Source organism: Macrobrachium nipponense, chromosome 25 (genome assembly GCF_015104395.2).
Source record: "Macrobrachium nipponense isolate FS-2020 chromosome 25, ASM1510439v2, whole genome shotgun sequence".
Classification (NCBI taxonomy): Eukaryota; Metazoa; Arthropoda; class Malacostraca; order Decapoda; family Palaemonidae; genus Macrobrachium; species Macrobrachium nipponense.
The window spans coordinates 67,883,576-67,895,985 of NC_087214.1; the positions used below are offsets into that span (position 1 = coordinate 67,883,576).

The 12,410-nt window shown below is 38.7% G+C and overlaps 1 protein-coding gene across 16 annotated transcripts in view; it reads left to right on the top strand.

Annotated features, from left to right (window-relative positions):
• LOC135199496 (anoctamin-5-like) overlaps nucleotides 1–12,410 on the top strand; it is a 139,764-nt gene that overhangs the window by 43,847 nt on the left and 83,507 nt on the right. For all 16 annotated transcript variants that reach the window (XM_064227590.1, XM_064227600.1, XM_064227587.1 and 13 more), the window contains one exon: nucleotides 648–810. In XM_064227590.1, coding sequence (XP_064083660.1) covers nucleotides 648–810 — 163 coding nt within the window. The remainder of the gene's footprint in view (nucleotides 1–647; nucleotides 811–12,410) is intronic.

Here is a 12,410-nt window from a genome sequence, read left to right on the forward strand (position 1 = left end):
ATCAGCCTTAGCAGAAGCTTGTCCTCCATCTAGCTTATGAGTATAAGGTGATTACAGCAATGATTTTCCAAATGAAGACTTTACAGAAAGCAGCGTAGTAATTATGAAATTAAACCGAAGTTTATTTAGCTCAAAATAGGTTTTGTTAGATGTTTTATGTGTGCGCATTAATGGAAATAAACATTAGAATTTATGTTTTCCACTTTTTTAGTAAGAAAACCATATTGCATATCTCTCGGGAAATTAAGAGTCGGTGAAAGTAGTACGTATCTCTACCTTGAGACAAAATGCAATATTTCTAGATCTTTCTACAATGGAGATGGTGTGTGAAGGTGCTGTTTTATGAAATATTTTCAGACTAAGGTGGAGTAGGTTAATCTGTTCCAGTGGATTTGGTTGTTATCCTTAACCCCTCCCTCCCCCCTTTTGAAAATAAAGCTCCCTTTCCATCTTGCTTCATTTACTGAGTATTGGTTACCCTAAGGATTTGCTCTTGGCTATTTAAGTGCTGAAACCACTAGAATGATTCATCCTTAGTAAAGATAAGTGGCAGAAATATTTCTTTGCCTTATAAGTTTCCTTTTGCAATGTGTAAGTGGTGGTGTGTGCTCATTCAAAGATGGTCTTCATCCAGGCTGACTTTTCAGATTTGATATCAGTGAAGACCTGTTCACAACTGCTATTCGGGCGCGAATCGTTGACTTCATTCTGAGGAGGAAGAAGTTCAAGAATGATGGGGATGACTTTGATTTTGGCATTGAAAAGCTTTTGAACGAAGGTACTTACGATGCCGCTTATCCCATTCATGAGGTTAGTATCCTTCTTGAAGTGTCACAGGAACATTTGGAAGATTTTATATTATTTGAGATGAATCTTACCTTACCTACTGTTAAATTTAGCTATATCTCCCCGCCGATTAGGCGAGTTGGCATTCAAACAAAAAATCGAACGGCTGCCCAGATGACTGTCTAGTTTACCTATTCTCCACCAAGTGTGTTTCAAATGTTTTAGCTCTTGTCAGAATTCTCCTTGCCGCCATTGCGGCTAGGCGATTGTTGGCATTCTGTGAAGTTTGGCTGTTTTACACCTGTTTACAGTATTGTGATTTCATTTTCCCAGGATATCTTCCACCGGAAGCAAAACCAATAACATCAGGCTATGTAGCAATGTTTTTGGTGTAACCAGGATGGTGAAATTGGAAGTTGATCAACATTCCTTTGTACTGGCAAGGGTACAGAGTATGATCTTGGAACTACTAGATGTGAAAAATGTAGGGAATTGTACTGAGAAATTTGTGTCTGAATATGTCGGATGTAGGTCAGACTGGAAACTATAGTTGTTCTTATACGAAACAAACCTTCAGTCTTAACATTAGGATAATACTAGTGCCAAGCTGGAAACCGCTAGAATTATTAGTAAACTTGTGAGATCCAGGGACTATTGGCATCTATACCAGGTCACGGGGTATGTAGCACCCAGAATGCCCTTTGCGTCCTATGACCCGATAGTTATTTTCCTACCGTCTTTAAGATAGGACGTGATTACTTTCTATCTGTTATAAAGCCAGTTTTAGTTTGCCTGATTTTATTCATTTTTTCCCTTTTTACTTTTTCTTTCTCTGTGTACGTTGTGAGATAGAGAATTTTGCTTCACCAACCGAAATTTCTTCAGGTTCTCGGAAGAGACAAAGGAATGCCCTGGAGTGAGTGGGTTTCCTTGTTCAAGATTTTTAACATCGGTGTCTACAGATCCACATCCAACGTGTAGCAGTTGCAGAGAAAATGTATATACTATTACTAATCCTTGTTCAGTTTGTCTTGGTTGGTCGGTGGAACAGTGGATGAAGTTTTATGGGAAGGGCCAGTACAAAAGAAAGGAGACGATGCCATCTTTGGATAACCAAGCGTCGTTGGCTTCTTTTGTATCACTTTTGTATCAGCAATACACCAGACTGCTCCATATGTTTTGTCACCTACTTTTGATATTTCCCATACTCCTTCAGTTTCTTTTAGCGATTCATTATTGGAAACGCCAGGAGGGGTTTTGGGTAATTTTATGCATAATTACGCTCAGTCATCCCCAGGGGGAGCATCGCCATCTTTGTTCCAGGTGTTGGCTCCCGATGCACAGGGAATGGAAGGAACATGGTCAGCGTTAGGCCTACCAGGCGTAACAACCTGGGAGGGGTTGCTGTCTCATTATATGGCGTCATGCTTCCACCAGGGCCTGACAATGTTGAATGTTCCTCATCCCCCTGGCCTGCACTTTATGGGAGCTAATGCCACAGCAACGACAACAACATCAAAGTTTCCAGCAATGCAGAACGTTGGAAGTAGTTTTGCAACACACGCAGGGCTGCCAGCAGCAGCCCTCAGTCTCTCCCTACAAGTGGTGACGTCACAACCTGCGTCACACACTGACATGGCAGATGCGATGACGTCACAGCCTACTGCTTCTCTATCTACTTCATTGCCTCTGGAGACAAATACGCTTTCTGACTCTTTGGTACACACAGTCATGAAGAAATTACAAGCTCTAGAGAAGATAGTTAAGAAAGACATAATGAAAAGACGCGAATCGTCTTCTTCTTCGTCTTCTTCCTCTAGTTTGGCATCATCGCAAAGTTCGATGACGTCACTGCGTGTACCAGTCAAGCGTTGGAGGATGCGGGACTTCGTGACTGATCCTCGGGCCAAGAGAAGAAGAGTAAATTCTTCTTCATCTTCAAGCCAGGGCTGTCACATCCCGGTCAGTAACAAAGTAAAGAAGACAGTGGCTGGTAAGCATAACGCTAACGGACGAAGTCGTTTACAGGCGTCCAAACGAGCGAAAGCATCGACGGTCACTGAGAAAGTGGCCGCCGTGGAGATGCCAGCAGAGACGAAAAGAGTTTAAGAGAGACTACGTTGCTGTTGGTAAAATCGATGAGTGGGAAGAATTCAACAAGGAATAAAGAACAGACACCAGTTTTGCCTGTAAGACCTTTTAAGATACGGAGAAAGGATGAGAGAGCTCCCATTAACCCTCTTACGCCGAAGCGGTAAAAAAAAAATTTTCTCCCGTGTGCCGGAGGTGTTTCAGAGTGAGCACGGAAGCGGAAAAAATATTGTTTTCAAAAAATCACAGCGCGCTTAGTTTTCAAGATTAAGAGTTCATTTTTGGCTCCTTTTTTTTTGTCATTGCCTGAAGTTTAGTATGCAACCATCAGAAATGAAAAAAATTATCATTATCATATATAAATAATGCGATATATGATAGCGCAAAAACGAAATTTCATATATAATTGTATTCAAATCGCGCTGTGCGCAAAACGGTTAAAGGTAACAAGTTACTTTTTTTTTGTTGTAATGTACACTAAATTGCGATCATTTTGGTATATAACACATTGTAAAACGATAAAAGCAATACAGAGAAAATATTATCACAAAATAATGCATGAATTCGTAACGCGCGGACGTAAACAAATATTTTGTTCAAAAATTCACCATAAATCTAAATATTGTCCTAGAGACTTCCAATTTCTTTCAAAATGAAGACAAATGATTGAATATTACTATACTGTAAGAGTATTAGCTTACAATTGCAGTTTTCGACCATATCTGACGAGTTAAATTTGACCGAATGTCGAATTTTTATATATATATATTTTTTATATGCAATTATTTCAAAAATAAGAAAAGCTACAACCTTCAAATATTTTTCGTTTTATTCTACATGAAATTGCGCACATTTTCAAATATTAAACTCTATGAAATGCCTAATATGAAACGGAGCAAATATTCTGAGAATGGTACGTACGCATTTCGGAGTACGTACGCATTTCGGAGATTTGTGGCGGAGAATCTGCGCGCGGAGGGAAGGAAGGATTTTTTTTTAAATTCACCATAAATCTAAATATTGTGCTAGAGACTTCAAATTTGTTTCAAGATGAAGATAAATGACTGAATATTACTAGACTGTAAGAGTTTTAGCTTACAATTGCGTTTTTCAACCATTTCGGTAGAGTCAAAGTTGACCGAACGTGGTTTTTTTTCTATTTATCGTGATTTATATGCAAATATTTCAAAAATGAGAAAAGCTACAACCTTCAATTATTTTTTGTTGTATTCTACATAAAATTGCGCACATTTTCATATATAAAACTTTATGTAACGGCTAATTTAAAATGGTGCAAACATTACCACAATCGCACGTATGATTTTTTAGGAAGTTACCTCGCGGACGTAAAGAAAATGTTATTTTTTTCATAAATTCACCATAAATCGAAATATTGTGCTAGAGACTTCCAATTAGTTGCAAAATGAAGGTAAATGCTTGAATATTACTAGAATATAAGCGTTTTAGCTTACAATTGCGTTTTTCGACCATTTCGGTAGAGTCAAAGTTGACCGAAGGTTGAAAATTTGTCACTTACAATTTTTTATATGAAAGTATTTCAAAATTGATAAAAGCTACAATCATGGGTTGTTTTTAGTTGTATATTGTGCATGAAATTGCACACATTTTCATATATAAAACTTTATGTACAGGCTAATTTAAAATGGTGCAAACATTACCACAATCGTATGTATGATTTTTTTCGGAAGAGTTACCGCGATGACGTAAGGAAAAAAGTTTTTTCATAAATTCACCATAAATCAAAATATTGTGCTAGAGACTTCCAATTAGTTGCAAAATTAAGGTAAATGATTGAATATTACTAAAATATAAGAGTTTTAGCTTACAATTGCGTTTTTCGACCATTTCGGTAGTCAAATTTGACCAAAGGTTGAAATTTTGGCACTTATCATTATTTATATGAAAATATCTCAAAACTGATAAAAGCTACAATCATGAGTATTTTTTTTGTTGTATTCTACATAAAAATGCGCACATTTTCATATATAATACTCCATGTAACGGCTAATTTAAAATGGTACAAAAATTATGTCAAAGTGACGAAATAATTTCAGAGATGTGTCACAGATACTTTTTAGTGCGGCAAGAAAGAAATTCGCGCTTGCGCGCCTGCGTAACGATTGTAAACAAAACAACACCTTGATCCGTGAACTCCCAGCATCCCCCAAGGCGCGTGATTCAAGAGTTTTTGGCTGGTAGGCCTAAAAGTATTTTTTCGCGAATTTTTTAAAAAACTTTTGTAAGTCGATGTAAAATACGTCCAGTCGGCACCCGAGAGACAAAAAATGTCGACGTAAAATACGTCCAGTCGGCGTTTAAGGATTAAAAGGTTGAATAATAAAGAGTTGGTAACCTCTTGTGATACGCTGGTGGAAGGCGTTGTTCGACTTGATGAGAGATCAAGGCCAAATTCCCTGACGGTCGTTGGAGACGATATTAATAGAGATAGAGAGGAGATTAGCTTGGTTTTGAGAGAGCCTTCATCTTGGAGATATAGACTGGGTTCTTGCTCTAGATCTGTGAGCAGAGAAGGAGCTAGGCTGTCTCGTTCTCCTACTGACTGTTTGAGATAGAGCCGTCGGCGGCCATCAAAGATCAAAGATGCCGCGGTCATAGGGTCGGACGGCCATGACGCACCCGGACGTTTATCAGCAGATAGGAGTGAGCTAGCTTCTCGTGCGGCTGAACACAACATGTTAGAACCGGAGGAAGGAGAAAACCAGGAGTTTCTGGCTTTGTATGCGGAGGTGGTTGATTTGATTTTTCAATTCAATGACCTTTCGAGGAGCACAGACACACCTGCCAGTATGCTTCCTCCAGGAATTGCCATGGTGTTTGGATTGAAAAAGGATGTGACGATGTCGAATGAATTACCTTGCTCAAGTCATGTGGAGTCACCTTTACAACACATAAATGCATGGATTGCTGGAAGGGATAATTCCTTAAGATTGAATAGATCGTTTAAGTTTGTTTCCCCCCAATGATGAAACATAGGAAATATTATACGACACCAATGGTCCCTTAGCTATCTGGACAAATTAACCCAGATGTGGTAAGGTTAAAACCTGGATTAACCTTGGATCAAGTTAGGATGGAATGCCCTTTGATGACTTGTCAGGAGGCTGCTACTTTGGAAGCAACAGCTTTTTCTGTCTTTCAGACTGCTTCTTGGTTAGACCTTTGGTCAACAGCAGTGGCAAAAATTGCATCCTCAGAAGTAACAAGAAAAGTAGTGGATGAGTCAATGTTTATCAGATTGCTACAATCGGGTTCCAAAGCAATTGCGTTCTTGACAAATTTAAGTGCCAATGGCATATATCCTGTTGATGAGGAGAGATGCAGCTTTGGCTAGATTAAGCCTCACTGTTGATTTGGATTCCCTGCTAGCAATGAGGAATGGGGATATCCTAGAGTCTCAATTGCTGTTGCCAGAGGGCATACTGGAAGGTGCTATAGATAGAAGAAGGATGGACACTAACGACAGATTAGTACAGCCGGCAGTTAGGAAAACATCTGGAAGTCAAGCTAATCCTATTGAGGTAAGGCATCAGCAAATACCTCGTAAGAAGCCAGTGAGAGACAACATCTCTAATAGAGCAACAAGACCCTCTTCCCCAAAGAAGTTAGCTCATCGGCCCTTTCACAATAGAACCAACAGAAGAACGGGTATTAGGGGAAGGGGGAGAGGTTCAAGATGATAGGATGGGCGCCTCTCATCACTCAGTCACACCAGTGGGGGGTTGCCTGGCAAATCACTGGAAGGTGTGGCAGGAATTTGGAGCGGAGCAGTGGTTGGTGGATGCTCTCGGAGTCTGTTATTTGATTCTGTTTGAAGTAACCCCACCCTTGACAGAGCAACCATTACCGCACCTCGCTTATGCTCAGGAACCTCGGAAGCCTTTTATTCTGCAAGAGGAAGTGAAGAAGATGATGGAAAAAGGGGCTGTGGAACAAGTATCGATTCTGTCAAAGGGGTTTTACAGCCACATTTTCCTTGTCCCCAAAGCCAACAGGGACTGGAGGACAGTAATAGATCTGTGAACATTGAATCTGTTTATAAGAAAAACCAGATTCAGGATGGAGACTCCTTACCTTACCTTACAGACCTTACAGTTCGTTCGGGTTGCCCCAGGTCCCTCAGTGTGAGGCACCTCTAATGTCTACCAGAGAGTTGCTAGTACATCTTCCGGTATATTTTGCATCTTCCAATCTTGGATGGTCTGGGATGCAGTTTAGATATTTGTCGAGCTTATTCTTAAACACATCTACGCTCACTCCTGATATATTCCTCAGATGAGCTGGCAACGCATTGAATAGACGCTGCATTATCGATGCTGGTGCGTAGTGGATTAATGTCCTGTGTGCTTTCCTTATTTTTCCTGGTATAGTTTTGGGCACTATTAATCTACCTCTGCTTGCTCTTTCTGATATTTTTAGTTCCATGATATTTTCTGTTATTCCTTCTATCTGTTTCCATGCCTGAATTATCATGTAGCGTTCTCTTCTCCTTTCTAGACTATATAATTTTAAGGATTGTAGTCTTTCCCAGTAGTCAAGCTCCTTAACTTCTTCTATTCTAGCTGTAAAGGACCTTTGTACACTCTTTATTTGTGCAATATCCTTTTGATAGTGTGGGTACCGTATCATATTGCAATATTCAAGTGGACTACGAACATATGTTTTATAAAGCATAATCATGTGTTCAGCTTTTCTTGTTTTGAAGTGCCGTAACAACATTCCCATTTTTGCTTTATATTTTGTCAAAAGAATTGCTATTTGATCATTGCATAACATGTTCCTATTCATCATCACACCAAGGTCTTTAACTGCTTCCTTATTTGTGATTGTCTCATTATTAGGTCCCCTATATGCATATAGCTTTCCTTCTCTGTCTCCATAATTTATTGATTCAAATTTATCAGAGTTAAATACCATCCTATTTACCTCTGCCCAATCATATACTTTGTTAAGGTCTCTTTGTAGAGCGTTCCTATCTTCATCACAAGTAATTTCTCTACTTATTCTTGTGTCATCAGCGAAACTACTCACTACCGAATCCTTAACATTACTGTCTATGTCTTCAATCATAATAACAAACAGTATTGCAGCTAACACCGTACCTTGTGGCACACCGGATATTACCTTGGTTTCATCCGATTTCTCATCGTTTGCAATAACTATCTGTTTTCTGTTGTGTAAAAATTCTTTTAACCATCTTCCTACTTTATCTACGATATTGTGTTTTCTAATTTTCTTCGCTAATATATTATGGTCTACTTTGTCAAAAGCTTTTGCAAAGTCTAGATAAACCACATCTGTTTCATTTCCGCTTTTCATATTTTTGAATATGTTCTCACGGTGGACTAACAGTTGGGTTTGTGTACTTTTTCTGGGTACGAAACCGTGTTGTCCTATATTAACCCTTAAACGCCGAAGCGGTAAATAAAAAAATGACTCCCGTATGCCGGAGGGGTTTGAGAGTGAGCGCGTAAGCGGAAAAAATATTTTTTCAAAAAATCACAGCGCGCTTAGTTTTCAAGATTAAGAGTTCATTTTTGGCTCCTTTTTTTGTCATTGCTTGAAGTTTAGTATGCAACCATCAGAAATGAAAAAAATTATCATTATCATATATAAGTAATGCGATATATGATAGCGCAAAAACGAAATTTCATATATAATTGTATTCAAATCGCGCTGTGCGCCAAACGGTTAGAGGTAACAAGTTACTTTTTTTTTCGTTGTAATGTGCACTAAATTGTGATCATTTTGATATATAACACATTGTAAAACGATAAAAGCAACACAGAGAAAATATTATCACAAAATGATGCATGAATTCGTAGCGCGCGGATGTAAAAATATAATTTTTTTAAAAATTCACCATAAATCGAAATATTGTTATAGAGACTTGCAATTTGTTTCAAAATGAAGGAAAATGATTGAATATTACGATACTGTAAGAGTTTTAGCTTACAAATGCAGTTTTCGACCATTTCGAACGAGTTAAAGTTGACCGAATGTCGAATTTTTGTTTAAAATTTTTTTTTATATGCAAATATAAAAAAAAATGAGAAATGCTACAACCTTCCAATAATTTTTGTAATATTGTGCATGTTTTTGCGCACATTTTCATATATAAAACTCTAAAAAAGCGTAATATGAAAAGGCTCAAATATTAGGAGAATGTGACCTACGCGTTTCCGAGATTTTCGGCCGAGAATCGGCGCGCGGACAGAATAAAAATATTTTTTTCAAATATTCACCATAAATCGAGATATTGTTCTAGAGACTTGCAATATGTTTTAAATTGAAGATAAATGATTGAATATTACAAGACTGTAAGATTTTTATGTTACAAATGCGTTTTTTGACCTTTTCGGTTGAGTCAAAGTTGACCGATCGTAGTTTTTTTCGTACTTATCGTACTTTATATGCAAATATTTCAAAAGTGATAAATGCTACAACCTTCCAATATTTTTTGTTATATTGTGCACGTTTTTGCGCACATTTCCATATATAAACCTCTAAAAAAAAGCGTAATATGAAAAGGCACAAATATTAGGAGAATGTGACCTACGCGTTTCCGAGATTTTCGGCCGAGAATCTGCAAGCGGACGGAATAAAAATATTTTTTTCAAATATTCACCATAAATTGAGATATTGTTCTAGAGACTTGCAATATGTTTTAAATTGAAGATAAATAATTGAATATTACTAGACTGTAAGATTTTTATGTTATAAATGCGTTTTTTGACCTTTTCGGTTGAGTCAAAGTTGACGATCGTATTTTTTTGTTTTTTTTCGTACTTATCGTACTTTATATGCAAATATTTAAAAAATGAGAAATGCTACAACCTTCCAATATTTTTTGTTATATTGTGCATGTTTTTGCACACATTTCCATATATAAACCTTTAAAAAAAGCGTAATATGAAAAGGCTCAAATATTAGGAGAATGTGACCTACGCATTTCGGAGATTTTCGGCCGAGAATCGGCGCGCGGAGGGGAAAAAAATATTTTTTTCAAAAATTCACCATAAATCGAGATATTGTTCTAGAGACTTGCAATATGTTTTAAAATGAAGATAAATGATTGAATATTACTAGACGGTAAGATTTTTATGTTATAAATGCGTTTTTTGACCTTTTCGGTTGAGTCAAAGTTGACCGATCGTAGTTTTTTTTCGTACTTATCGTAGTTTATATGTAAATATTTCAAAAATGAGAAATGCTACAACCTTCCAATATTTTTTGTTATATTGTGCATGTTTTTTGCGCACATTTCCATATATAAACCTTTATAAAAAGCGTAATATGAAAAGGCTCAAATATTAGGAGAATGTGACCTACGCGTTTCGGAGATTTTCGGCCGAGAATCGGCGTGCGGAGGGGAAAAAAATATTTTTTCAAAAATTCACCATAAATCGAGATATTGTTCTAGAGACTTGCAATTTGTTTTAAAATGAAGATAAATGATTGAATATTACTAGACTGTAAGATTTTTATGTTATAAATGCGTTTTTTGACCTTTTCGGTTGAGTCAAAGTTGACCGATCGTAGTTTTTTTTCGTACTTATCGTAGTTTATATGTAAATATTTCAAAAATGAGAAATGCTACAACCTTCCAATATTTTTTGTTATATTGTGCATGTTTTTGCGCACATTTCCATATATAAACCTTTATAAAAAGCGTAATATGAAAAGGCTCAAATATTAGGAGAATGTGACCTACGCATTTCGGAGATTTTCGGCCGAGAATCGGCGTGCGGAGGGAATAAAAATATTTTTTTCAAATATTCACCATAAATCGAGATATTGTTCTAGAGACTTGCAATTTGTTTTAAAGTGAAGGTAAATGATTGAATATTACTAGACTGTAAGTAATTTGCTTACCCCCCCAAAAAAATATTTATAATATATATATATATATATATATATATATATATATATATATATATATATATATATATATATATATATATATATATAATTTTTTTTTATAGGTAAAATATATATATTACATTCTTCGATTCTGGTACCAATACATAAATAAAAGGAATGCAGGTGACACTTCTCTTTTCGCATACAATGAAATGTCTTATTATTATTTTATCATGCACACATTCAGATATATAAAAATTGTAATAAATATAAAATAAATATAAAATAAATGCAGAATACTCACTCGTAATCCTGACTCTTCGTTCTATTCTTGTCTCCCTCCTCCATTGAAGAGTCTTGCATTTTTTTCCACTCGACATGACGAGGTACAGGTGGAGGAGGGAGACGGGCGCCCTTACTGCTGATGGACCCAGCGGCCCGTGCGCCCTCCGCTGTCGGTTTGTTTAGGGGCGCGCTCCAATACATGACCTTAGTGTGGTACTTTCGGTCACACTCCCCTATCCTGCAAAGAGCAACTTTGCAGAGACGACAGAAGAACCGGGTGTCTCTCCTTCTGCCATTCATATGGCACACCCGGCACCGTTTCTGCCTTCGCCCTTCTAAGGCCTCCAGTATGTGTTCCCCTGGCTGCAGCCGACACGCAGGGTCCACTACCCGACGAGAAGCGGTGATGGCGGGGCCGGCAGCAAGAGGGGCGTCGTCAGCAGGGGCGTCGTCGGCAGGGGCGTCGTCGGCAGGGGCGTCGGCAGCAGGGGGGGCGGCAGCAGGGGCGGCGGCAGGTCGAGCGAAGTTGGCCCTCCTATCTGCCCTTTCCTCTAGGGGCAGATCTGCAGCTCGGGGCAGGGGGTCAGTTATGGAAGGCCACTCATCGGGATCGAAGTTGATGAGGGCATTCCCGGCTACCTCTAGGAACTGTATGTGGGTCAACCTCGGAAGATTGTCACCGCGGTACCCACAGTACAGTATGTAGGCATTTTGGAGGGCCAACTGAAGGATGTATTTGAGGAGCTTCTGTGTCCACCTTCTGGTTCTCCTGGCGAAGGGATAGTACTGGATGAGCTGATCAAAGAGATCAACTCCTCCCATGTGCCTGTTGTAGTGCCCAATGACAGTAGGCCGCTCGGTACGAAACTCCTCAAACACAACTCGGCCCTGTCGACGTGTCTTCTTCCGCTGTACGATCTCTTCTTGGATGGGTTCACGACTCGTCTTAATCATGGGGACGAGTCGGACACCCTTCCAACAGATGACGAAGACAGCGCCCTTCCGCCGCCACTGTGTCTCTCCTCTTGCCAGGTGTTGCGGATGACTAGCGAACCTCTTGATGACATTCGGGGCCCCACGCACCAACCGAAGGGTACCACTGACGTGAACACCTGCTTCATACAGTTCCTGGGCCAGGGATACCGAGTTATAATAATTATCCATAAACAGGTGATATCCCTGGTTACGGAAACGTCCCACAAGGTTGAATACAGTGTCACGCAGCGTGGAGAAGACCCCGGTATACACTGAAAAGTCCACAACGTATCCAGTGTTGGCCTCGGTAATGAGAAAGAATTTCACACCATATTTCTTTGGCTTCTTGGGGTTATACACTTTTATACTAA